General features: G+C 50.6%; 1 protein-coding gene across 3 annotated transcripts; it reads right to left on the bottom strand.

Moving 5' to 3' along the window:
* Positions 1-25,909, bottom strand: Ttll1 (tubulin tyrosine ligase like 1). 3 transcript variants are annotated; one of them, XM_037197499.1, is made up of 13 exons: positions 25,764-25,909; positions 25,183-25,236; positions 24,173-24,274; positions 21,174-21,221; positions 19,903-20,019; positions 16,863-17,071; positions 14,272-14,452; positions 11,747-11,881; positions 11,251-11,359; positions 8,886-9,029; positions 6,739-6,825; positions 3,849-4,012; positions 1-308 (listed from the first exon to the last, which is right to left on the bottom strand). In XM_037197499.1, exons 5-13 carry the CDS (start codon positions 20,013-20,015, stop codon positions 179-181), a joined length of 1,272 nt encoding a protein of 423 aa, XP_037053394.1. In that variant the 5' UTR covers positions 20,016-20,019; positions 21,174-21,221; positions 24,173-24,274; positions 25,183-25,236; positions 25,764-25,909; the 3' UTR covers positions 1-178. The 3 variants fall into 3 exon arrangements, with proteins under 3 accessions (XP_037053394.1, XP_028712583.1, XP_028712585.1); XM_028856750.2 differs by lacking the exon at positions 25,183-25,236; XM_028856752.2 differs by lacking the exons at positions 24,173-24,274; positions 25,183-25,236.
* Positions 25,910-26,170: the final 261 nt, after the last annotated feature.

Raw genomic sequence — 26,170 nt, 5'->3', positions numbered from 1 at the left:
TGTCGTTTTCAAGAGCGTATGTGAGCCCTGATGACATGGAGTCCTCCACCTTGCAGAGTGTCTTTATTTACAAGGGCTCGGAAAGCACTCTAGAAAAAGGAAATTCCAAAATATGTGTTGAGCAGAGTCTGGGTGGAGCAATTGCAGGAAGGTCGGGGGTCTTTCTTCCCACTGCTGGTCACTTCCAGGTCGTGAGGACATTTCTCCCCGACTCTCTCGAGCGGCCTGCTCTGGGCCCCACGGGCTGGCCTGGGCGGCTTCTGAGCTCTCTGTCAGCCCCGTCACCCTGGGCCAGCTCCTCGTCGTACCTGAAACAGATCACTGGAGAATCACGAGGGGGTCTTGTTTGGGGGTGGTGGTGGTGGTGACAGGGAGTGACCAAGGGGCCGCTGCAGGGCAAACGTATTACTGGAAAGAGCCAACTAGCTCCAGACTCCGGACAAGGCCCTCCCCTCTCCAGCCCACAGGGAGTCCACTGACTACAACACAAGCCCACAGAGCCTGTGAGAGAAACCCAGTTCAACTGCCATTGTGGACGGCCTGCCCATCCTAGGCAGATGCCATTTGAACAGGCCTCCAGGCAGACTATGGCACTAACCTCAGAGGAGCTGTGAATGAGAAACCCGTCAGCCAGCCCGGGAGGGGGGGGGGGGGCTCCTGCCTGCAAACACTCCACACACCCTATGGCGTAGGGCCTGACCCCATTTAGGGAACCGGTGTCAGCGGACTGCCAGGAAGGGCTGGGCTGGGCTCCTCCATCATGATGTCACTGTTCGGCCACTGTCCTCGCATGGCCCGGTTTCCAGTTGATGCCTGCCCCTCAGCCCTGTGCAGTGCTGAGGAACAGACTGGACGTCACATCTGAAGAACTAGATCTAGACTTGGTGCCCGTGAGCAGGCACCTTCTTCCTTGAGGCTCCTTGAGAGTGGAGAAACATGTTACCCAGAAGAGAGTGCCTCTCCTCACCGTGACTTCCTACCCCTCTGGCTCCTGAGTGTTGGGATTAAAGGCATTTGCCATCATGTCTGGCTTCATTCTGGTCATTCTAAAGTGTGTTCTAGACAGGCAGTGGTGGTACACACCTTTAATCCCAGCACTTAGGAGGCAGAAGCAGGCGGATCTCTGGGTTTCAAGAGAAACTGTCTTGAAAAACCAAGAAATAAATGAAGTGTTCTCTGAGGTGCTGGCTTGCCTGAGGACCCTGAGTCATGTGCAGTCTTTTGCACTAAGGAAACAGGTACCAAGATGCTTTGCTGCTGCAGGAGCTGAATTTCCCTGACTTCTGTGCTGGTCCAGAGCCAGACCCTGTGGGTGGTGTGGGGTCTGTGTTGGGGACTCCTCTGGTGGATGGACACTCTCGGAACGGGGCCTGCCGCGGCAACAGGCTCACAGGGAGTGCCGGAGCGAATGTGCTGGAGCTTTCCTCTCAGGCGAGCCTGTGTTCGGCTCTGGTGTGGACCTGGCACATCTACAGCACCACATGGATGTGTGTTGTGAAAGAACTGTTCACGCTGCCACTCCACTGGGTCAATAAAGCCACCTGGAGTCAAAGACGGAACCAGCAATTGGCTGACTAAGATTGGCCATGGAGATGTGGGGAGCCTGAGGAAGTCTGATAGAGAGGGACAGGAAGAGAGGAGGAGGGATTTCTGAGGCTTCGGGATCAGGGAAACATGGAGAGTGGGGTCAGCCAATTGTCCCTCCGCTGTTCCTTGGATTTATCAGGTTTTTAATCTCAATTTCCGACTCTTGAGTTTTTATTAATACTAGAACAATTTAGGCAAACACAACAGATGTACCTCAGCACTAGCCTGACTATGGAGGCACAGCCAGTCCCTCTGATAGAAGACAGCCGCATAGAGCGCTCCCTCGAGGCCCAAGGGCTTCTGCTAGGAGGCAACGCTGGCCTCCAGGAGCCGTCCATGTGCTCACACTCTGGCCTGTACTGTGCCTGTGCCACAGACGGAGGGCGGAGTGAGGCTGCCCGTCAGGCTTGGGGTTGCCATGGTACTAGCTCAAGATGGGGAGGGGCAGGATCTGGATGAATGGGAAGACACACACACACACACACACACACACACACACACACACACACACACACACACACGGCCTCCATGTGGCTCTGGGTGGCTTGAAAACAAAACCAAGCAGAGCATGTGGCAGGCAGCTGGGAGCGGGCTGTTCAGTTCCGGGGGAGCATCTTGCCTGTTAAGGAGCTAATGCTAACAGCTGAAAGGGGGCTCCTAAGGGACTCTTCTTATAGGAGCAGTTTCCCTTCTAGATTCTGACAGTGGAATCTAGGCACTGAGTTCTCAATAGCACTTTTTCATTTTGTTTTTGTTTTTGTTTTTCGAGACAGGGTTTCTCTGTGTAGCTTTGCGCCTTTCCTGGATCTTGCTTTGTAGCCTAGGCTGGCCTTGAACTCACAGAGATCCGCCTGGCTCTGCCTCCCGAGTGCTGGGATTAAAGGCGTGCGCCACCACCGCCCGGCTCAACAGCACTTTTTCAAAAAGGCCAAGAGTTAGAATTGAGTTAGGGTGAACAAGATTGGCCATGATTGTGACACCAAGGTCCACAGGGACAATGTGGTGTGGTGGCGAGAGCGCAGGCCTGTGTTCAGATCCTCCACCAGCGGTGCGCCGAGACCTGTCTGCAAGATGCACTTTCACAGAATGTCCCTTTGTGTCGAAACTCTTCCTTTAAACTTGTTGTTAGTGTTTTTTTTTTTTTTTTTTTTTTTTTTTTTTTTTTTGGTTTTTTGAGACAGGGTTTCTCTGTGTAGTGGTGATTGCCCTGGAACTTGCTCTGTAGACCAGGCTGGCCTCGAACTCACAGAGATCTGCTTGCCTCTGACTCCCGAGTGCTGGGATCAAAGGTGTGCGCCCCCACTGCCCGGCCGTGTTTAATTTTTTTTAATTAAATGCTTATGTTTAGGACCAGGTGAGGTGGTACACACCTTTAACCCCAGGACTTGAAAGGCAGAGGCAGGGGGCGTTTTCTACAAGTTCAAGGCCAACCTGATCTACATAGTGAGACTCCATATCAAAAAGCAAACCAAAAGAAACAAAAAACTGCTAATGTGCACACAAGGGCTGTGGAGGTCACTGTCTGTCTTGGGGGTCTGTATCGATCAACTACCCTTTCCTGCAACTTACTTTTCTCACTCACCCTCCTGGGCCACAGTATACCCAGCACCAGGCCAATCTTTTTAACGGCTATCCAGCCTCCCAGGTAGAACAGACTGCACCTTGACCACCACTGTCCTCCGGACCCCTGTTACTTTAATTTTCCGCCCCCCCCCCCACTCCCAATAGGTCCATTTGTCTCCAAATCTGTAAGACAGAGCCAAGCTACTACTCAGCTCCCAGGGCGCAGGGTAAAGGAATAGGATGGGATGCCTACAGCATGGCCACGGATCCTAGCCCACGGGAAGCCCTGAGAGGTGAGCTGTAAGAATCCCTCTGTCCTTCCCAGCCTCCCGTGGTGTTTGGACCCACAGAGCTATACTGAGCACATCCACTGGCACAAAGCCACACGGGAGGAGGTAGGGCACGAGCCCCAGACTGTGTGCACCCCTGCCCCAGCACCTCACAAGCTGCACAGGTGACAGACGAGCAGTGGGCTCCCACCTGCTTGAGCATGGGACAGATGCTTCCTAAGTACCGGCTACGCAGAACAGACCCAAACCTCTTTTCTGTCTCGTCAACAGCTACCCCTCACGGCATCAACACAGACACGCTGCTCAAGGAACATGAGCCCCCCCCCCCCTCCCGCGCGCCCCGACACCCAGAACAGCCAAAGGGCGCCTCAGAACACAAGAACCCCACGGAGCCACGCGCAGACTTACAGGATTTCATAGTTGCCGAGAACTTCCTTGGGAGGAGACTTGTTCCACTTGCAGTCGGGAATCTCGCCGTTGGGGACCGCGATGTTGAGGGTGTCGTTGATCAGGTTGTACTTAAGGATCCGATCGTTGGCGGTGCTGGAGGTGAGAGACGGGGACGCGTTAACCTACGGGAAGAAAAACACACATCCTTCACCGTGGCGCTCCTTTCTCCGGAACGAAGGGCGCTCGTGGGCCCCGCGCTCCAGGCGCCTGCCATCAGTTAACGTGGACACCTCACGCCTGCCAAGCACTGCAGATGGGAAGCCGCCAGAGTTAGCTGTCAACCTGACATGCCCCAGAGTCGCCTGGTGAAGAGAAACGGCTCACATCAGGGGTCTGTGGGCATGTCTGCGAGGGATGTTCTTTTCTTTATACTTTCTTCTTTACGCATTTACTTATTTTTCTGTGTGATGTGTGTGTGCATTTGTGTGGGCACACGTGTGTGACAGTGCACATGTGGAGGTCAGTGGACAACCCGTGGGAGTGAGTTGGTGCTTCACTTTTACCCTGTGGGTCCTGGAAATCAAACTCGGGTTGTCAGCCTTGGCCAGCAAGTGCCTCCACACCCACTGAGCCATCTTGTTGGCCCTGTGAGACATTTTCTGTTTTTGTTTTTTTCCCTCTGGAGCTGAGGACCGAACCCAGGGCCTTGCACTTGCAAGCGCTCTACCACTGAGCTAAATCCCCAACCCCAACATTTTCTTCATAGCCTATTTATGCAGGAGAGCCCAGGCCAGGGTGGGCAGTGCAATCCCTGGGCAGGTGGGCCTGGGCTGTTTAAGAAAGGCAGTCAAGGGCTGGAGAGATGGCTCAGAGGTTAAGAGCACTGCCTGCTCTTTTAGAGGTCCTGAGTTCAATTCCCAGCACCCACATGGTGGCTCACAACCATCTGTAATGAGATCTTCTGGCCTGCAGTCATACATGTATACATAATAAATAAATAAAAAAAAGCATTAAAAAAGAAAGAGAGAAAGAAAGAAAGAAAGAAAGAAAGAAAGAAAGAAAGAAAGAAAGAAAGAAAGAAAGAAAGAAAGAAAGGCAGTCGAGCGAGCCAGGGAAGCAAGCTGGCGTCTCTGCTCCAGTCCCTGCCTTGGCTTCACTGGCTGGTAGACCACAGACTGTAAGTCGAGTAAACGCTTTCTACCCCAAAGGAGCGCTTTTTTTTAAAAGTCTGATTTATGTTTTGTGGGGGGGTGTTTTCCTGGTATGTCTGTGTGCCATCTGTGTGCAGTGCCCATGGAGGCCAGAAGAGGGTGTTGGATGCCCTGGAACCGGAGTTACAGATGGTTGTGAGCTGCCATGTAGATGCTGAGAATTGAACCTAGGTCCTCTAAGAAGAGCAGCCAGTGATCTAACCACTGAACCACCTCTCTAGCCTTCTCCCAAATTGCTTTTGATCAGTGTTTTTTTTTTGTTGTTGTTGCTGTTGTTGTTGTTTTCGAGACAGGGTTTCTCTGTGTAGCCTTGGCTGTCCTGGGTCCAGCTCTGTAGACCAGGCTGGTCTCAGACTTAAAGGGGTGTGCCACCACCGGCCGGCTTGATTAGTGTTTTGTCACAACAACAGAGAAGCAAAGTAGGACAGGCATCGTGTGATCTGTTTCTACCGGCTGTTAGGTGAGCTATAAATAGTACTTAAAGACAGGATCACAATTGCCTCTTAACCCCAGCTCCGGGGGATCTGATGTCCTTTCTGGCCTCTGCAGGCACCTGCATATGTGCACCCCACCACCCCACCATCGAAGCCCCCCATCCCTGGGACACATACACACAATTAAAAATAAAACAAATCTTTAAGAGAGAGAGAGAAAAATGAGAGCTACAACCAGGCTCTTAGTTCATCAAGGGAAGTGTGACTTCCATTCAAGTTACTGTATTTAAGATGCAGGAAGCCACCACCTCTGACCCCAGCCCCTGGAAGCCTGGCGTAGGAGCATCAAAGCCAGCCACACAAGACCCTGTTCTCAAAATAAAGAAAAGGAAGGGATGGGAGGGAGGGAGGGAAGGAAGTATTACATCTCCCCCGTCCTCCCACTCCAGCAGCATCGGCAGGCTCCCATCATGCTCTAGATAGCTTGATTGCCATGAGCTCAGCACTGAGGCTCCCTCTGACTTTCCCTGTAGGGGGCCAAGCTCTACTCTTCACACTCAGGAGAATCCTAGGCTTCCTGCCTTGAAATGAACTGAAGGGCCTGAGCTGTATGTCTCCAAACGAGCTTGTTGAGAGGGCAGGTGTCTACAGTGACACACAGAGAGACACAACACAATGGAGGCCCCTGCATGTCAGGGCATCTTCCATCCTTGTCCTCCTGATGGGATTTGCAGTCACCTAGGAGACACACTTCAGAGTAACTCGGGGTGTGTTTCCAGAGAGGCTTCACTTAGGAAGGAAGTCCCACCCTGAGTGTGGGTGGCACCGTCCCAGGGGCGAGCGAGGTCCTAGGCTGAAGGAAAAAGGAAGCCAGTGGAATACCAGCACTCATCTGGCTCCGTGTCAGCTCTGGGCACATGTGACTGGCTGCCCCATACATCCCCCACCATGCTTCCCCACCATGATAGATTGTATGCGCAAACCATGTACCAAAAAAAAACTCCCCTGAAGCTGTTTGTCGGGTATTTGATCACAGTGCTGAGAAAAGTAACAAACACAGTGGCTGTGGCCAAGAAAAAGCCCTGCTGAGTGGCTACGTGGCAGGATGTGTACATCTCGTCCTTTCTAGATCGGCCACACTACATCCTCTTCAACAGGCGGCTGGATCCACTTCCAAATTATGCCTTAACACACACTAGAGAACGGTAAGAACGCTCCTTCTCCCACGGCACTGCTGGCCACGGCGGCAGGGTTGTGAGTTACCTCGATCAGCCAGGGCTTCAGCTTGTCGTCGATGATGATGTCGTAGCCGTAGCATTCAAAGCAGTGCTTGTCATTGTTCATCACTGGCTGTGGAGGACCAACAGGTTATAAAGCCACATCCTGCTGGACAGCGGTGGCGCATGCCTTTAATCCCAACACTCGGATAGGGGGCAGAGACAGGTGGATCTCTGTGAGTTCGAGGCCAGCCTGGTCTACAGAGTGAGTGCCAGGACAGCCAGAGCTCTTACATAGAGAAACCCTGACTCAAAAAAACAGAAACAAAAACAAACAAACAAATAAATGTAAAGCTACATCTTCAGAGACCAAAGGGACCCTCCCACACTGATGACTTCCTGTCCCTGCCCCCACACCAACAGGCTTTTTCTTATTCCTCCCAGCCTTGTAAAAAACAGATTACAAACCTGTTTCCAATGAGAAAAGTAAGCCTATTCCTTTCAATTTTTAGATTTCCATTGTAATTTTCAATTCACTTGAATATACCTGAAATAAAGTTTCCATGCGTACTGAACAAAGGATTGGGTATTAGGGAGATGGCTCAGAGCACTTACTGCTCTTCCAGAGGACCCTAGTTCAGCTCCTGGAACTCATGTCAGGCAGCTTACAACTGTCTGTTACTCCAGCTTCAGGGGATCCAATGCCTCTGTGGGCATCTGCACTCACATGCACATACCCACACACAGACACACAGACACAGACACAGACACAGACACACACACACACACCCCTACACATAATTAAAAAATTAAAACAAAACAAAAAAACCCTGCCTCCTTCGAAAGCTTGAGAATCACCACCCAGGCAAAGCGTCAAATGGACACCAGAGGCGGCAGCAGGCTCGCCCGCTGAGCTGAGGGCCAGGAGAAACGCCCCTTCTGTGAGGCAAATTTGTGCACAGGGTGGCTCTTCTCGGGAAGGAAGATGGGTGCTACCTGGGAATCCTGCATCTCTCACATCTCCATGGGGACGTATTACCATCCCATGTCCCCAGGCCTGTGTCCTCAGGTCCCACACAAGTGGTTAGGTCTGTCAGGATCCAGCTCAGTAGCAGGCTAGACCATACTGCCCTCAGAGGGCGAGCTGAGGAACTCCGGGTCCTGAAAGCGACCTCAGCAGTGGGCTGGCTGCCTTCCTGTTCCTCCTGAGAGAGGGCATGGGAGACAAGGAGACTGGCTTTGGGACAGGAGCCTCTTCCTCTCTGTTCTTAGCTCTGGGGTCAGATCCCCCATTTTCTTGTGAGTTATGTGGGGAAGCAGAGACACCATCTGTGATGTCCTGAAAATAGGGGCCAGCACACCACTTACTCCTACCCCTCAAAGACAGAAGTGCGCCTGCCTGAAAACTGTAATCCAGCAGATCAAAGACCTGAGGTTAGGAACAGAAGCAGGCGGTCTCCAACCTTCAAGAGCCAGGAAACAGCAACACCAAGCTGCCTGAAAAGAAGGCCGCCGCTGCATCCCCCCGGAGTGTCAGCTCATGCTGAAATACCCACCAAGAAGGGCTGATGGTGGAGAGGCAGAGGCAGGCTATCTCTGTGAGCTCCAGACCACCCTGGTAACCTTCTCCACGCCAACCCTGGCTACACTGTGAGTCCATGTCTCAAAAAAAGGAAGAAAGGAAGGAAAAGGAGATGATGTCAATGGGGCTCTATACGTCTTTTTTAATATCTATCTATCTATCTGTCTGTCTGTCTGTCTATCTATCTATCTATCTATCTATCTATCTATCTATCTATCTATCTAGTCTATCTATCTAATGTGCCAGGGGTGTCAGGTCCTCTGAAACTGGAGTTACAGACAGGTATGAGCTGCCATGTGGGTGCTAGGAATTGAACCCGGGTCCTCTGGATGAGCAGTCAGTGCTCTTAACCCCCGAGCCATCTCTCCAGTCCTGGACTCTATACTTCTGCTGAGGCTTCAGGGTCTGTGTCCATATCAGAGGCTGACCACGCTCACCAGGAATTGGACCCAACCCTTCCCCAAACTGTTTCAGCCCCTGGCTGACACATAGGCAGGATGAGTGAACAGAACTGTTCCAGGCTGTGGAACACTTCCTGACCACTAGTTAGACCAGGGCCTCCCCATTGAGCTTTCAGGGCCCACCTGCCCTGTCCCCAACCTGTCACTCACCGCCACAGCCTTGAGAGACTGCACGATGATCCAGTGGATTTCGTCAAACAGTTTGCTGGTCACCTCTCTGCCTCGGGTGCTCTCCAGGTAGAGTCGCAGGTTGTTGACAGTCCACTTGCCACCGTGGATATGGTTGTAGTCCTCCTGGTGAGGGAGGGAGGAAGCGACCTTCAGGACACAGCCTGGGGGAGCCCAGCCACTTACCCTCAAGTGCCTCCTGGGTATGAACAGCTATCCTGCAGCAAGACAGAAGGAACCCCCTGCTCAGGGTGGTCTGCGCCATCTACTACACACATTGTTAGATGTTCATCTCCCCAGTAGACTCATAAGCAAGTGCTCCCACTCAGGAGCCCACACTGTGAAGTTCCACCTGGGTCCCCGTCCAGACCAAGGTGCTCATTCCTCCCTCCCCGGAAGCTGCTCTAGATCAATGCTTTTGGTCATGGTATTCCATCCCAGCAATGGTAACCCTAACTAGGACAAATGTGTATGCTAATAGTTCCAGCATTTGGGAGGATGAGGCAGGAGGACAGCCTGTGCTACTTTGCAAGAGTCAATCTCAAAAACTGAAACAAAGATGGCTGGGCATGGTAGTGCACTCCTTTAATCCCAGCACTGGGGAGGCAGAGGCAGGCGGATCTCTGTGAGTTCCAGGCCAGCCTGGTCAACATAGGAAGTTCCATGACAGCTAAGGCAAGACTTTATCTTGAAAAACAAGAGAAAAAAAAAAAAAAAAAAGGAAACAAAACCCAACGATAACAACAAAAACATTAAAATGCCTAAATCAGTAATGTATAATTTTAAGAACAATTGATAAAAAAGAGAAAGGGTCTTGAGGGGTCAAGTATCTCCAGCCAGATACCACAGATGTGGACGTGCAAAGCACGCACGTCACCCGGTCTTCAGTCGCCTCGGAACCCCTCAAACCACCAGCCTGCAGGTGTCTCGGCCTCAGACCTGGCCGGCTCTTCCTTCTCTGCCTGCTAAGCCTGTCCCTTCCAGGCCCGCAGCAACCATGATCCCTCCCCTGGCTTGTGAACCCTCCCTGCACAGCAGAGGCTCCTGGGCATCTGTGACAGCCAGGCCTTGGCCACACTGACTCCTGCTCTCGCCAGGAGGGGCTGCTTTCCAGCGCTCAGAGTGACAGCTGTTCCCTTTCTAATTCTAATGCGGAGCTGTGGAAAATTTCCCCACAAGGCTCAAGCTGCAGTTTCAAAAAAGGAAGTGCTTTGCCATTCAAAAGGGCTGCATGAAGCAGCACACACACACACACACACACACACACACACACCACACACACACACACACACACACACACTAATGTTCAATGGGTTAGGTGAACTGAATACATTTTCCACCTACAGTATTTTCACTTTAAGACAGGGTGAGGGGCTGGAAAAATGGCTCAGTGATTAAGAGCACTTGCTACTCTTCCAGAAGACCCAAGTTTGGGTCCCAGCAATCATCATGTTGAGTGGCTCACTATCATCTGTAACTCCAGTTGCAGAAAATCTGATACCTTCTTCTGGCTTCTGTGGGCACCTATACACACATGCCTGTGCTCACAGGCACACATACATACATACACATTAGAAATAATAATAATAGGCTGGGCAGTGGTGGTGCACGCCTTTAATCCCAGATTTGGGAGGCAGAGGCTGGTGGATCTCTGAGTTTGAGGCCAGCCTGGTCTATGGACAGAGTTCCAGGACAGCAAAGGCTAAAAAAAGAAAGATTGTCTTGAAAAACCAACCAACCAGAACAAACAAAAGAAATAATAATAATAAAAGACAGGTTGGTGCCTGTCTATAGCTCTAGCTACTCAGATACCTAGGCAGGGGAATTACAAGCCAAGACCTGCCTGGGCTACAGCATGAGCAACTTAGTGAGACATCGTCTCAAAGTAAGAAGAGGCTAGGAGGCTGGGAATATAGGTCAGTGTTGGAGGGCTTACCCAACATGCACCAGTGCACCAGGTCCTAAGGCCAGTCTCAGCACAATAACCAAAAGAGGTTTGTCAGGATACAACCCATCTCAGGTCAAGGTCTCCTTCTTTTACTAAAGGAGGCTCCAGCATTGAGCCGACTCGCCCATGATCCCAGAAGCAGAAAGGGGAGGCCTGGACCTACACTCTTGTTTCTCTAAGTACCCCCACCTCTATTCCAACCATCCCTAACCAGCCATTCAGGTAATGTGCCTGGGACAGTCATACCTGTTACTCCGAGTCCCTTCAATGTCTGGGCCTTGGGCCACTGGGTTGTGAATGGCTCTCCTAGAACTAGCCTGGTCCCCTCTTGCAAATACACATGAGAGAGAATCCCACAAAGCCAGGCTACTTCCTGATGCACAAAGAGGAGACGCTCACCCCGTGCTTCTGGATGGCTACATTGGTAAGGTGGACAAACATGTTGTCCAGCTCGCTGGTGCTCGGGGTGTACTTCACCGTGCAGAAACGGCAGAAGCCAAGCTTGTACCTGCAAAGGAACTCAGGCTGAGACACAGGACACGGGAAAGAAAATACACCAGTCCACTCGAGAGAAGAGTGGCTGCTAACATCCAATGCTTTTGGTTTCACTGTGTAGCCCAGGCTAAGCTCAAACTCACAACCTTCCCATCTCCACCTCCTGAGTGCTGGGATTAGAGGTGTACCCACCCCAGCCCACTTGCTTCAAATGTCCCAACGAGCGGTGTTCTTACTTGTAAGATTTACAGTAGCTTCTGGGTCAACTGCTCTTCAACAAGAACTACCCATCTGATACCCACTCTGAGCCAGGCGTTGTATCCCCCCGACGTCACTGAGTCATTAAGCCTCGAGGTAACACTATGAAGTGAGCCCGATGGAAGCAGGGCCAGACTCTTACATGTAGCAGCGCAGTGGGCGGTATGTGGATACCAGGACATAGAGCCGTAGGTCAAATTTCCTCCCGCCGATGAGTAACGGGTTATTGATATAGAGGGAGATCACGTAAGCTTCTTTTGTGGACTGAGACACAAACCTACACACATCAGAGAGAGTCACAATTAGGTTGTAAAAGATACAAGATTAGCCGGGCGGTGGTGGCGCACGCCTTTAATCCCAGCACTCGGGAGGCAGAGCCAGGTGGATCTCTGTGAGTTTGAGGCCAGCCTGGGCTACCAAGTGAGCTCCAGGAAAGGCGCAAAGCTACACAGAGAAACCCTGTCTCAAAAAACCAAAAAAAAAAAAAAAAAAAAAAAAAAGATACAAGATCAAAGGCACCACTTACAAAGGAGAGAAGCGATAACTTGCTGGCCACTGTGATAGTTTGCTTTCTTTTTTAATTAATTATTCAATGTGTATGTGCATATATGTCTGTGTATCATATGCATGCAGTACTGTGGGGGAACCGGGGTTACAGTTGTGAGCTGTCATGTGGTTGGGTCTCAAACCTGAGTCCTCTGGAAAAGCAGCCAGTGTTCTTAACAGCTGAGCCATCTCTCTACCCTGGTTAGCTTTAATCATCAAATTCACACAACCTAGAATCAGCTGGGAAGAGTCTCCAGGCACTCTCTACATTAGCCTGTGAGCATGTCTGTGGCTAACTGTCTTTTTTTTTTTTTCTCTGTGCACCATGTGCGTGCAGTGCCCGTGGAGGTCAGTCAAGAGGTATGAGACCCCCTCGAACTAGAGTTATTACATACAGTTGTTAGCCGCCATATTGGTTCTGGGAACCTAACCCAGGTCCTCTGCAAGAATAGCAAAGGACTCTTAACCACTGAGTCGTCTCTCCAGCCCTCTGCAGGGGAACTACCTTAATTATGTGGGAACACAGTCTACTGGGAGCAACACCATCCCCTAGGCCAGGATCCTGAGCTACATGATGAAGAAAGCTATTGAGCACAGGTAAGCAAGAGGGCATGCATATATTAATTTCTCTCCACTCTCGACTGTGGGTGTGATGCAAATAGGTGTTCCAAGTTCCTGCCCCCCTTGACTTACATTCCGGTGATGGAATGTAACCTGGAATTGGGAGCTAAAATCAATTAGCTCCCCCTCTGGGGTTGTTTTTGTCAGAAATCAAACTGAGACAGCCATTAAAATTAGAAATCTGTATATAGCTGGGTGTGGTGATACATTCCTTGGCATTCACCCAAAGGAGCTGAGGATCCGATCACATGCACGCACGCACGCACGCACGCACGCACGCACGCACGCACCCAAGCCCTGCAGAGTGATGCTTACGGTGGCCTCAGTCACAGCTGCCTGGACGTGCCAGCCATCAAGGCGGCCTTCAGTAGGTGAGTTGGGTAAACTGTCAGGTAACTGAACAATTTATTCAGTGGCGGAAAGAAATGAGTGCACAAGCCAGATGACATAATGTATGCCAGGTACTTAGGGGGACCCTTAAAAGTGACAGCAGCCAACCCGAAAAGGCTCCACACTGCGTGATTCTAGCCGGATGACAGTCTGAAAAAGGGAGGAAGGACTAGGCAACCGGTAAGAAGAGCAGCCACTGCCTGAGGATGGCCGGAAAGGGGGAAGATGGGCTGGAAGTGGGGGGTGAACAGAGGCTGCCAGCCCAGCGAAACTGCTTTGCATGACCCTGTGGGGGTTGAAGCATCACCATACACTGTCCAGAGTTACAGAATGGCCAAACCCTGACACACGGGATAAACCTCGTGTGTGCACCTCTCCAGGGGTGGGACCATGGAGGATATCTCAGCTAGAAACCTTGTCAAGAGTTGCAGGACAGCCCCCTGGGAACCCACCCAAGGAGGATCCTGGAGCAAAGTGTAATCAGACTGAAACATTCTGTACAAGAAGGGTCCTCTGCCATTCTGGGGACTCCTGACGGAGTAATGACATCATCACTCCTGGGAAATTATACTGAGGCTTTGCTCCAGGGTCTCCAGGCATCACCAAGCAGCTTAGGACTCCTCAAAGACAGAAGAGAGCTAATAAACACAGGGGTGCACTAGACTCCACCTGCCAATCACCCTGCTGTCCACTCAGGTGCCCCCAGCAGGGCACCCCTACTCTCCCCGGGCTTTATCTGGTGATCTGGACAGGAGCTGTTACTGTTCTCAGCTCCCTCAGACACAGAAGCAGAGGCGTGGACTGGGCCACCAACGCTGAAGCACGTGCCTCACTGTCACAACTGTGCCTGCCTCAAGCAGCTTGGGAACCGAGTGGCCTGCGAGGCCACGCCCAGGACTGATATCACGTCCCTCTCATGGCTTACCATGGGGAAATCTGGGGTTAATTACATGTCTTCAGCCATAGAACCCCGCTGGGGGGGGCGCCTAACAAGTTCACAGCTGGAAAAGCAGGTAAGGAAGGGCTGCCCCACCCGTGACTGAGGCTACAGGACAGCAGGGTGCAGCTAACCGGAACCTTGCACGCGGATCGGGGGTTTTGTCAACTCACGAGGACGTCTTGCTGTCCCGGGACCACTTTTTGATCTGTGAGAGCTTGTTGATAAGGAAGATGCCCTTCCCCTGGGCTTTGCCGCAAGGCTTCATGATCCAGGTGCTGGATGGGCTCTTCCGGAATTCCTCCACAAACAGGTTGTAGTCAGCGGGGAGCATGTAGGTGACGGGGACAAAGTCTGAAGAAAAGACACCCGTTGCCATAAGCAGCTGCCTGCCTGGGGTCAGGGCTCCTCAGCACCCTGTCACCTCAACCCTGAACCTATGGGACAGGACTGCTGCTGTCCTGTTCCTGTGTATACTAAGAGGGACCCTGTTGAGCTGTGCGCACATAACTTTACAGACATACATCACTTAAACCCCAAGTAAGCTGTCTGCTAGGCAGCTACCATTCCCACATAGCAGATGGGGAGACAGGCCAGAGAAATTGGTGCTAAAATTCTGCCCAGGGCCTGCAAAGATGGCTCAGAAATGAAGAACACTGGCTGCTCTTGCAGAGGACCCGGGTTCTAGTCCCAGCACCCACATAGTGGCTCACAACCATCTCTGACTCTAGTTCCAGGTGATCCAATGCCCTCTTCTGGTCTCCATGGACACTGCACACAGGTGGTACACAGGCATTCATGCAGACAAAACACCCATATACATAAAATAAAAATAAATAAAACCTCAAAAAAAATTTTTTTTGCATTCTGCTCTGATGTGGGATCCTGAACAGCCAAGAAGCTGGTAGACCAGGGACACACACCTGCGGTGATATTTGTTTGTACTCTAAACAAATCAAGTTTGCCTGAAGATCAGAGGGCAGAGACAGCCACAGAGTTAGCCATAGAGGTCAGGCAATGGTGGCACACACCTTTAATCCTAGCACTTGAGAGGCAGAGATCTGTCTGGATCTCTGTGAGTTCAAAGCCATCCTAGACTACACGAGATTAATCCAGTCTAAAAGAGAAACAGAGCTAGGCAGTGGTGGCACATATCTTTAATCCCACCCAGTATTTGGGAGTCACACGCCTTTAATCCCAGCACTAGGAAGGTTGAGACAGGAAGTGATATGGCTGAGCAGAGAAAGGACTGTAAGGCAGGAGGAGACAGGAGTTCGGCGCCCTTTCAGCTGAGGACTCAGGGGCATTCGGTCTGAAGATTCTCAGAGATAGGATCTCCCCTCCCTTTCAGCCTGAGGATTTGGTAGTGGTGAGAAATTTCTCTAGTGGCTTGTTCCTGTCTCTCTGATCTTTCAGCATTTACCCCAATATCTGGCTCTGGGTTTTTATTATATAACCAATTAGGATTCATGCGATACACATCATCCCTGATTGTAGCTTAAGAGAGTAGTGGCATTGGACACATCCTTGTCCATACTAAGTCTGTCTCTCAGCAACGCCATGGTCACAGAAACTCAACAGTCCAAACCAAGCTCAGCCCTGCCCACCTACCTGGAGACACACCAGAGGTAAAAAAGATGCCCACAGAACCTGCCAACCCATTCACTTGGCAAAGTCTGCCACCAATGCCTTGTGTTCCTGAAATGATTCACTCCACGTTAGTTTTTGTCAACTTGATATAAATCTAGACATATCTGGGAAGAGGAAGAAATCCTTTCTTGTTTTTAATTTGTTTTTATTTTATGTGCATTGGTATTTTGCCTGCATGTATGTCTGTGTGAGGGTATCAGATCTTGGAGTTACAGGCAGTTGTGAGCTGCCATATGGGTGCTGGGAATTGAACCCCGGTCCTCTGGAAGAGCAACCACTGAGCCATCTCTCCAGCCCTGGAAGAGGAAATCTTTCCTTTGTTTGTTTGTTCTATTGTTGTTTTTTTGAGACAAGGTTTCTCTGTGTAGCCTTGACTGTCCTGGAATTAGCACTATAGACCAGGGTGGCCTCGAACTCAGAGATCCTCCTCCTTCTGCCTTCTGGAATTAAAGATGTGTTCCACCCCTGCTGGAAGAGGATATCTTAAGAAAACGCTTTCATCAGATTGGCCTGTAGGCATGTCTATAGGGCATTTTCTTGATTAGTGATAGATGTGGAGGGCACAGCTCACCATAGGCAGTGCCATTTCTGAGCAGGTGATCCTGGATCATATAAGAAAGCAGGCTGAGCAAGCCATGGGAAGCAAGCCAGTAAGCGGTGTTCCTCCATGGCCTCTGCTTCAGCTCCTGCCTCCAGGTCCCTGACCTGATTTCCCTCAATAATGCATTGTGACCCAAGAGTTGTAAACTGAAAAATACCCTTTCCTCCATAAGATGTTTTTGGTCATGATTTATTTATTTATCTGCCTTAAATATTTATTTATTTACTTTTTAATTATGTGTATGTATACGTGTATTAGGATTATGCACATGAGCGCAGGTTTTTAAGGAGGCCAAAGGCCTCAGATTCTCTGAAGCTGGAGTTACAGGCGGTTGTGAGACACCTGACATGGGTGCTGGAAATCGAACTCAGGTCCTCTGGAAGAGCAGTACATGCTCTTAGCCACTGAGCCATCTCTCTATCCCTGATTGCAACTTCTATCACAAAAATAGAAACGCTCACTAGGACACTCAGCTACTGACTTAGGGCCCAGGACAAGCGGGAAGCCACCAACCCAGATAGAGGTATTTCCCATTCTCGTCTTTCTCGGCCAGAGGACTTCCTTCCTTCTCCAGTTCCTTCCTGTATCTCTTAATGTTCTTCACCATCAGGTCCTTGCGGGTCAGTTCATAGTGGTTGGGGAAGTGGTTGACGATCTGGTCATCTGAGAGCCGGTACCCAGTTTCCACACTGAACACATTGCGAATGGTCTGCACGCTCATCCTGAAACAAAGAGAGGCACAGAGGGAACAGGGGCTCAGAGCCGGGTCTGAGTGTGTGCCTGTTCACAGCCCTGCCTGTCTCCAGGGAGCCCTTACTAGTCACCAGCCTACCCCGTGGCTAGAGCACGGAATGCACATCCAGGGATGGGCCGTGGCCAGGCTGAAGGACAGAGGTGGCTTTGACATTTGCATCAGGTCCCAAGTAAAGTCCATTCACTGTTCACTGGCTGGTGCCAGGCTCATGCATGCACATGCTGTATGCTTGGATGTCAGAAGAGGCACTAGATCCCATAGGACTGGAGTTTCAGGTGGTTGTGAGCTGCCACATGGGTGCTGGGAATCAAACCCAGGTCCTCTGGAAGAGCTCTTAATCTCCAAGCCGCCTCTCCAGCCCCGTCAGGCTGATTGTTCTAACACAGCTGACAGACGAGGTGGGACAGACCCTTTCAGAAGCTAATGTCAGGAACCGAATTTGTATCCGAACACAGAAAACACATTCGAACACTAAAATCGGCACGGCGACTCCAGACCCCAAGTCAGCGTATCTTATTCTTGGGCCTCCCACAGGGAGAGCTCAAGAGGACAGTCGACGGACTTGTTCTTATTCTGTAATTTTTCATACTGGGTATTCCTCCCCAGCCTAGAAATGGGTGCCTTCTAATCCTCTACCAAAGTCACTGTCCCCAGCAACCTCACAGAGGGACAGGGGCGATGTATGAAGGAAGGAAGGTTGGCTGGCACCTATGAGGGAACCACTGAACAGCAAAACAAGGCAGCGTGCCTCAGGCCTCCCTCCGCGGACTGTCTTCCTAACACAGCCCCACCCCACAGAGCAAGCCTGAAGAGCTGCCCACGGCCGCCACTCTGTGAGGACTAAAACAGACTTTTGTCTCATTCTGGGAGAGCTCAGCCACACAGAGCCATAGAAGCCCAGGGCTCAGCTTCCATGGCTGACAACATGGAACCTGACCCCCAACTCACTCCTCATAGGGTGGGCTTCCTTGGAAGAAATTCCCAGGCAGGGTTTCACTTTGCCCAAAATATTTCCATTTAACATTCTCTAGCAGTTAAGGGATCCTTTTTTTTTTTTTTATTTACAAAATTTTAAGTATATTTGTATATTTGTGCATATCTATGTGTGGGCACTCGTGAAAATTATGAGGGCCTGAGAGGGCCTGAGTTTGGATCCTCAGCATCCATATAAAAAGCCAGGTGTGGTAGTGCACATCTGTGATCCTAGCACTGAGGAGGCAGAGACAGGTGAATTCCTGGGGTGTGCTGACCAGACAGTCTGGCTCAATCAGCGAGCTCCGGTTTCAGAGAGAGACTCTGCCTCAAACACTAAGTGGAGATCAATAGACAAAGACTCCAGGTATTGACCTCTGGCCTTGATGTGAACTCGCACAGACATATGGAAGTCAGAACACAGATGCACATAAATATATACACACACACATGCATGCATACACGCATGCCAGGCACGATGGTATACACTTTTAATCTCAGCAGCCAACACTCAGGAGGCAGGCAGATCTCTGTGAGTTTGAGGTCAGCCTGGTCTACAAAGCGAGTTCCAGGACAACCAGGGCTACTCAGAGAAACCCTGTCTTGAAAAAGCCAAAAAAGCTCTAAAGCCTTTTGTGATAGTACAGACCTGTAGAAGCAGCTATCTGGAGGCTGAGGTGGAACTGGATGAGCCCAGAAGTTAAAGGCTAGTCTGGGCAAAATAATAGGATTCTTTAACCCCTGTCCCCTAAAGGTAAAATAAAAAGAGCTCCAAACACTCCTTACCTGAACAAGGAAGGCATTCAGTGCCCTCCACTGGCACTGAAGGTCTAATGAATGACCTCACTGGGCACCTACCAAGCCAGCTTCAAGTCACTGTTCAGCTTCAGCCCTCTCTCCTAGAACTCAGTGGGTGAAGGGTATGCTGAGCGTCTTAGTCACTTTTTTTGTTTGTGTAACAAAACATTCTGACCAAGGCCACTTATAAAACAGAGCATTTAATTTGCTAATTAATTAATCCCAGAGGGTTAGAGTCCATGGTCATCACGGTGGAAAAGTTCTGCAATAGGCAGGTAGGCATGGTACTGGAGCAGTGGCTGAGGGCTGACATCTGAACCACAGCCATGGGGGGGGGGGGGGGGGGGCCCCCCCGCGGTGCGGGCGGCACTCGAGACTGGCTCTGGGCTTCACCATGCCACCCAAAGAGGACAAGGACAAAGATGGCAGATCACTGGCCAAGAGAGAACAGAGACCTAGCAGATACAACATCTGAGGAAAAGGTCTCAGTGAAGTGGTCCCGAGTGCAGGCCAAGCCCCCAAACCTGGTCCTGCTGGACAAAGCTGCCAATGACAAACCCTGGAGGACGCTCCCAGCCACAAGCTCCTCACATCAGTTTGGTCCCTGAGAGACTGACATGACACCGGTCCCTGGCCTGGCCAGCGCTTCAGAAGCTCCTTAGTTAACTGGTTCCAAACACTGAGCTCAGGTTATTCACACGGAAACACAAAAGGTGGCCGGGTGGCGGTGGCGCACGCCTTTAATCCCAACACTCAAGACACAGAGCCAGGAGGATCTCTGTGAGTTCGAGGCCAGCCTGGTCTACAGAGTGAATTCCAGGACAGGCTACCAAAGCTACACAGAGAAACCCTGTCTTGAAAAACAAAAACAAAAACAAACAAACAAACATAAAAGGTGGAGACACCTCAACTGGCTATACATTTAGAAAACTCAAACTTATTAAATTAAAGAAAGAAAGAAAGAAAGAAAGAAAGAAAGAAAGAAAGAAAGAGGAAAGAAAAACACAAAACACAGCTTTTTACTCTCACCAGTAGAAATTCCAATCTTCATTCTCTGTCACTTGGATCCACCCTCTCTTCTCAAAGTTGTTGATCAGCACTGACTTCTCAATGTCAGTGACCCACTTCACCCTTCCCGCCATGATCCTGGAAGAAACCAAGGTGTTGTTACACATGGAAACTTCACTAGCGACCAACTTCCCCCGCCCCCAGACCGAAGGGACCCCCTCATCACCACGCAAAGTAAACATACAACCACCTCCTGCTCAAGCTCACAAGGGTGTTTCCTAGACAGGGCTAATGCAGCCCCAGGAACTTCTGGTGATGTCTAGAGACATCATGGACACCATAAATGGGAAAGGAGGAGATGCTCCAGGCAGCTAGTATGAGGGGTTGGAGACACCAATCAACATCCCACAAACAGACAGGCTTCCATCCCTTCATAAATCCCTCAGGCCCCATGGCAACCAGGGCTAATTTAACAGTCACTCACAAGCGCCTGTGTCAGGACCCACAGTAGAGGCATGGAGGGCTACAAGGGCGGAAGAAGCTCTGTTCGGAGCAGCTGAGGAAGGCTGTTCTGGGAAGTGGACCCCTGAGCTGACCTTTGATGAAGTAGCAAGGGTTTGCATATCCACCCTGCTCTGGGCATCTTTATTCCCTGTCCCACACTGCCCATCTCCTTGCCTCTCCTTTACTTCATTCATTCTAACCGTGCTCTTTTAAAAAAACAAAACAAGGGGCTGGAGAGATGGCTCAGTGGTTAGAGCACTGGCTGCTCTTCCAGAGGGCCTGAGTTCAATTCCCAGCAACCACATGGTGGCTCACAACCATCTATAATGAGATCTGGTGCCCTCTTCTGGCCTGCAGACATACATGCAGACAGAGCACTCATACATAAATAAAAATTAAAAACAAAAAAAACACTGTTGCCAGGTAGTGGTGATGTAGGCCTTTAATCCTAGCACTCAGGAGGCAGAGGCAGGCAGATCTCTGTGAGCTTAAGGCCAGCCTGGTCTACAGAGTGCGTTCCAGGACAGCCAGAGTTACACAGAGAAACCTTGTCTCAGAAAAAACAAAAACAAAAAAGAAAACCAACGTTGTTTTGAGATTTTATTTTTATTTCATGTGCATGGCCACTCACAGAACACCAGGTTCTTGCAGGTGTGAGGTACAGCCCCACCCTCATCCTGCTGAGCAAGCCTGAGCCTTGGGAGGTCAGAGCTTCAAAGCCACCACCCAGTGCTCTTCCCAGGCGTCTTACACTCGCTGTCCCCAGCCATGGCAGTGTTAGTACTTACCATAGGTCCTTCTGCAGTCCCTGGAGTGCGCAGAATCTCTCGGCGTCACTGACAGAAGCATACGGGGAACACAGAACCGAGTTACGGTTACAGAGCAAAACTTAACCTGCCAAATAACACCCAGGGGTGGCATCTTGGTTAACAGCCGTGCAGAGAACAGGCTCTTTCATGACAAAGGTCTTGGAGCAGCCACCCATGGTGAGTCACCCTAACACGTAGAGGGCAGGGGCAGAAGATCCCATGCAAGTTCAAGGCTAGTCTGGTCTATAGGTCAGATCCAGGCCAGCCAGGGTTGAGATCCCATCTCCAAAGAAAATACAGCCACCTGGTATCTTCAACCCCTGGACTTGGGAAGCAAAGGCAGGTGGATCACTGCGAGCTTGAGGCTGGCCTGGTCCACAGAGTGAATTCCAGGACAGCTGGGCTATACAGCGAGACACTACTCAAAAAGTAAATCAAAGCGGGGCGGCAGTAGCGCACGCCTTTAATCCCAGCACTCGGGAGGCAGAGCCAGGCGGATCTCTGTGAGTTCGAGGCCAGCCTGGTCTACAGAGCAAGATCCAGGACAGGCACCGAAACTACACAGAGAAACCCTGTCTCAAAAAAAACAAAAAAAAAAAAAAAAAAGAAAGAAAGAAAGAAAGAACCTCCGTGGTCACTGCACACACATACGCCCATATACTCATAGAGGCACATACACACAAATTATAAAAATTAATAAAAATAGCACCTGATGGCCCTGCTTGCGGCTGCCCTCATCGACCCAGAACTCTGGTTCTTAGACACAGACATCAAGCGAAGTTGCCAGCTTCTATGCCTCCAGCTTCTGGGCCACGGTATTCAGAATGAAACTAGCGGTCTGCTCATGACCTACAAGGCCAGCCCAGCCCTACCTGTCCCACCACCTCCCAGACCCATCTCCCATCACCCCCTACTCCTCCCTCTCCAGCTCCTGCGTTCTTTCATCCCACGTGCACCAAACTGAACGTCTGGAGCCTGTGTTCTTCTTGCAGACCTGGCCGCTTCTCAAATGTCCTCTCCTAAGAGGAGCTTTTCCTGACTGCCCAGCTTCAGTCTTCCTGACAATGTCACAGTCACTTACAGTTCTCCACTGTCCACAGAGGATGCATTCCAAGACCCTGGTTGATGCCTGAAACTATGGTAAGTACAAAGCCCTGCATAAACTGTGTTTCTTACATCCACGCATCTGTGACAAGCTTGTACTTCTTCACTTAAAGGGAACATTTTCCGGAAAGCCAGGATCATCCCTCCTACACTGGGAGGACTGTGACCACGAGTAGACATGCTGTGATAGATCAAGGGTCAATCTGATCGCGGAGGTGGCTACAGAGGTTGACCACTGAGATGAGGCCATATATACAGTGGCTACACTTACTGTAACAGGCAGGACAAGGCACTACAGCACAATACTTCGTAACAGTAATCAGAATGACGGACCATTCACAACTCAAAACACCATGTATTTCTTGGGGTCGGAGAGATGGCTCAGTGGTTAAGATGACTCACGGGTAGCTCTTGTGGAGGACCCGGGTTGGGTTCCCAGCACCCACACTGCCACTCAAAACTTACTCTGTATCAGAGAATCTGACGCCCTCGTCTGGCCTCAACAGGCACTGCATGCACATGGTACATAAGACACATAGGCAAAAACACCCGTTATTTATTTATTTATTTATTTATATTTAAGTAAAAAATTATTTATTTATTTTTGGGACCTTCTACACTGAAATCTTAGAAGGTGAAACCACTGATACCGGGAGTTACTATATTTTCTCCCTGGCGTGCATGCTGCTCACCGGCTTAGTCTGGCTCTTACTCAGGGTGTGGCCTACGGGCCATGTGCAAACAGCACAGCATCCCATGAAGCGGGTCACAAAAACAGCCTTTGGGGCTGAGTGGTAGAGCACTTGCCTGGCATGCAGGAGGCCCCGGGGTTCATCCCCAGCACAAGGGAAGGAAAGCAGGAGGCCAAGGAGGAAGGGGAGGGGGTGTAAGATCGGTCCTTGCCTTCACCCACTGGTGATGTACTGACTCAGATTCCCTGGAGGAGGACCCAGGGAGCGCTCAGATGATGCTCACACATACTCAAATTTGAAATCCACTACTCTGCTTAATGTATGTCTCTACACAGATGTGTCAGCCAGGCCACACCTCCTGCTGAATCCCCAGCCCCAGAACTGTGTCTAGCAGCAGTAGGTACTAAGTGCTACCTGATGAACTGTGTCTAGCAACAGTAGGTACTTAGTAAGTACCTAATGAACTGTGCCAGGTGGTGTGGCGCACGCCTTTAACCCCAGCACTGAGGTGGCTGAGGCAGGCAGATCTCCATGAGTTCAAGGCCAGCCTGGTCTATGTAGTGAGTTCCAGGACTACACAGAGAGACCGTCTCAAAAAACAACAACAACAACAACAACAACAACAACGTGGGCTGGCAAATGGCTCAGCAGGTGAAAGTGGGTGTCACACAAGCCTAGTGACCCGAGTTTGGTTCCTAGAAGGCACATAAAGCTGAGAACCGACGCCACAAAGTTATTCTCGGACATCCACACGCATAGGGTAGCACAAGCACGCCCACACACGAGCATCATACACCTCATCATAAAAACAAATAAATGATCGATAATAAAAGAAACAAGTAGCGTCAGGCATGGTGGCACAGGTTTGCAATCCCAGCCCTCGGGAAGTAGAGGCAGGAGGATCAGAAGTTTTAAGGACATCCTTAAGGCATAGGGCTATATAACTCAGGCTAGCCTGCGCTACATGAGGCCTTCTCATGAAACTCAAAATTAAATTCCCTCTGTATAGGACCAAAAAAGTGCTGCTCAGGCCAATGAATGAATGAGAGGAAGTCCAGCCCTAGTGGGGGCGGGTCTTCCTCCTACAGGGTTGTGAGACCAGCAACCATAGCCCATGGAGAATTGGCTTTCCAGGAACATGCAGAATGCTATTGCGGGAAGATGGACACTCAGAACACTTGCCTGCTGGAGAGCGCCTACAGCCCCAGGAGGACAGACACAGGCCCAAGAGCTTCACCGCCTGCTGTGATTACAGCCCCAGACGCAGGAGTCAAGACAGCCTTCCTGGGAACAGCAAGCAGAAGACAACTTACCAGTCTCATCACCCTTTTGTGTCCTGCCTCGGAAAACAAGGACCCTCTCTGCTTCCCACACTTGGACTTTTTTTTTTTTTTACAAGTCAGTATTGGTGAAGTCCCAACAACACCAGGATTCCCAGTTTCTAGATTCTTTTGCAACAAAGTTTCAGTGAAAGGCAGAAAAAAAGCTCTCTCTGAGAAAACAGAACTAAGGGGCCGGAGAGGGCTCTGCTGTAAAAGTGGGCATGCTCTTGTGGAGGACCCAAGTTTGGTCCCAGCATCCATGTCAGGCCGCTCACCACCTCTTCTAACTCCAGCTCCAGGGGCTCCCATACGCCCTCTTCTGGCCTCCACTGGTACCTGCACTGGCGTGTACACACCCTCACAAGACACATACAAATATACACATAATTGAAAATTAAATAATGAAGCCAGGCATGGTGGCACATGCCTTTAATTCCAGCACTTGGTAAGTAGAGGCAGGAGGATCTTTGTGAGTTCAAAGCCAGCACGGTTTACAAAATGAGTTCCAGGGCAGCCAGGAAACCCTGTCTCAATCAATCAATCATCAATTTAAATAAAGACCCAGCTATACCACTCTTGGGCATATACCCAAGGAATGCTCAATCATACCACAAGGACAAATGCTCAACTATGTTCATAGCAGCATTATTTGTAATAGCCAGAACCTGGAAACAACCTAGATGCCCGTCAACTGAAGAATGGATAAAGAAAATGTGGTACATATACACAATGGAGTACTACTCAGCAGAGAAAAACAATGACAGCATGAAGTTTGCAGGCAAATGGATGGAACTAGAAAATATCATCCTGAGTGAGGTAACCCAAACCCAGAAGGACAAACATGGTATGTACTCACTCATAAGTGGATACCTGATATAAAGCAAAGGATAACCAGACTGCAACCCACAGCTCCAGGAAGGCTAGCTAGTAAGGAGTTAAAAAAAAAAAAAGTATATAATACTGCACACCCGTGACCAGCATTCCTCTCCACACCACCATCGGTGGCCGGTGCCACGCCCCAAAGTGGCTGTCTACCAGTGTCTCCAATTCCTTAAGAGCAAATCAGGGCCTCTCTATTTGTGCTGTCACATACATGCCAGCATTGTAACATGTTCATTAAATGTTTCCTGAACAAACATTTGCCTGCATTACCAATTCCAACTCGGTTTGCAGCGCTATGCTTCCAGTTGAGGACGCAGTCCCTGCAAAGCCTCCGCTACTCCACAGAGGACCACCACTCCCGAACCCCCCCCCCCAACAAAGACAGCAACACTTTTGCCCGATGTAGTCTAGCACAAGGAGCGAGTGGAGCTAACCTGAGCTCCCGGCGGCGCCCCAACCACCCCCCACCCCACAACAGATGCCACCGCAAACAATACAGACTGCAAATGCACTGAAAGCCTAGGAGCCCGCGAGCCTGGACTAGCCGATAAGGATAACGATGCAATTACAGCAATCGGACGGCATAAAGCAAGTCCCGGAGTTCCGAAGAGGGATGCTGAGAGGTGCAGGCCGGGACTGGGCAGCAGGAGCTAAACCGCCCTGATGCTCCACCGTCGCGCCCTTCCGCGCGTGCGCAATCTCCACGCGCGGCCACGCCCACGGCGCACAGGACCCGGCCTGGTCCCTCTACTACAACCAGTCGGCCTAGAGCGCTCCACTTCCGGGGAGGTGTCCTAGCAACCGAGGACGCGACTACCGGCGTCGCGACTGCTTCCGGTTCTGGCTTTTCCAGCCGGTCTGCGAATCCTTCAGGGCACAGATATGAGAGCTTCAGGGGCGTGGGCCAGCGGGTAAAGGCGCTTGCGGCCAAGCCTTAAAACTTCACTTCTCTGTCTGGGACCTACCTACGTGATGG

Source organism: Peromyscus leucopus, chromosome 20, assembly GCF_004664715.2.
Source record: "Peromyscus leucopus breed LL Stock chromosome 20, UCI_PerLeu_2.1, whole genome shotgun sequence".
Taxonomy (NCBI): Eukaryota; Metazoa; Chordata; class Mammalia; order Rodentia; family Cricetidae; genus Peromyscus; species Peromyscus leucopus.
Note: the sequence above shows the minus strand (reverse complement) of the source record. Positions and strands in the feature narration are given on the sequence as shown.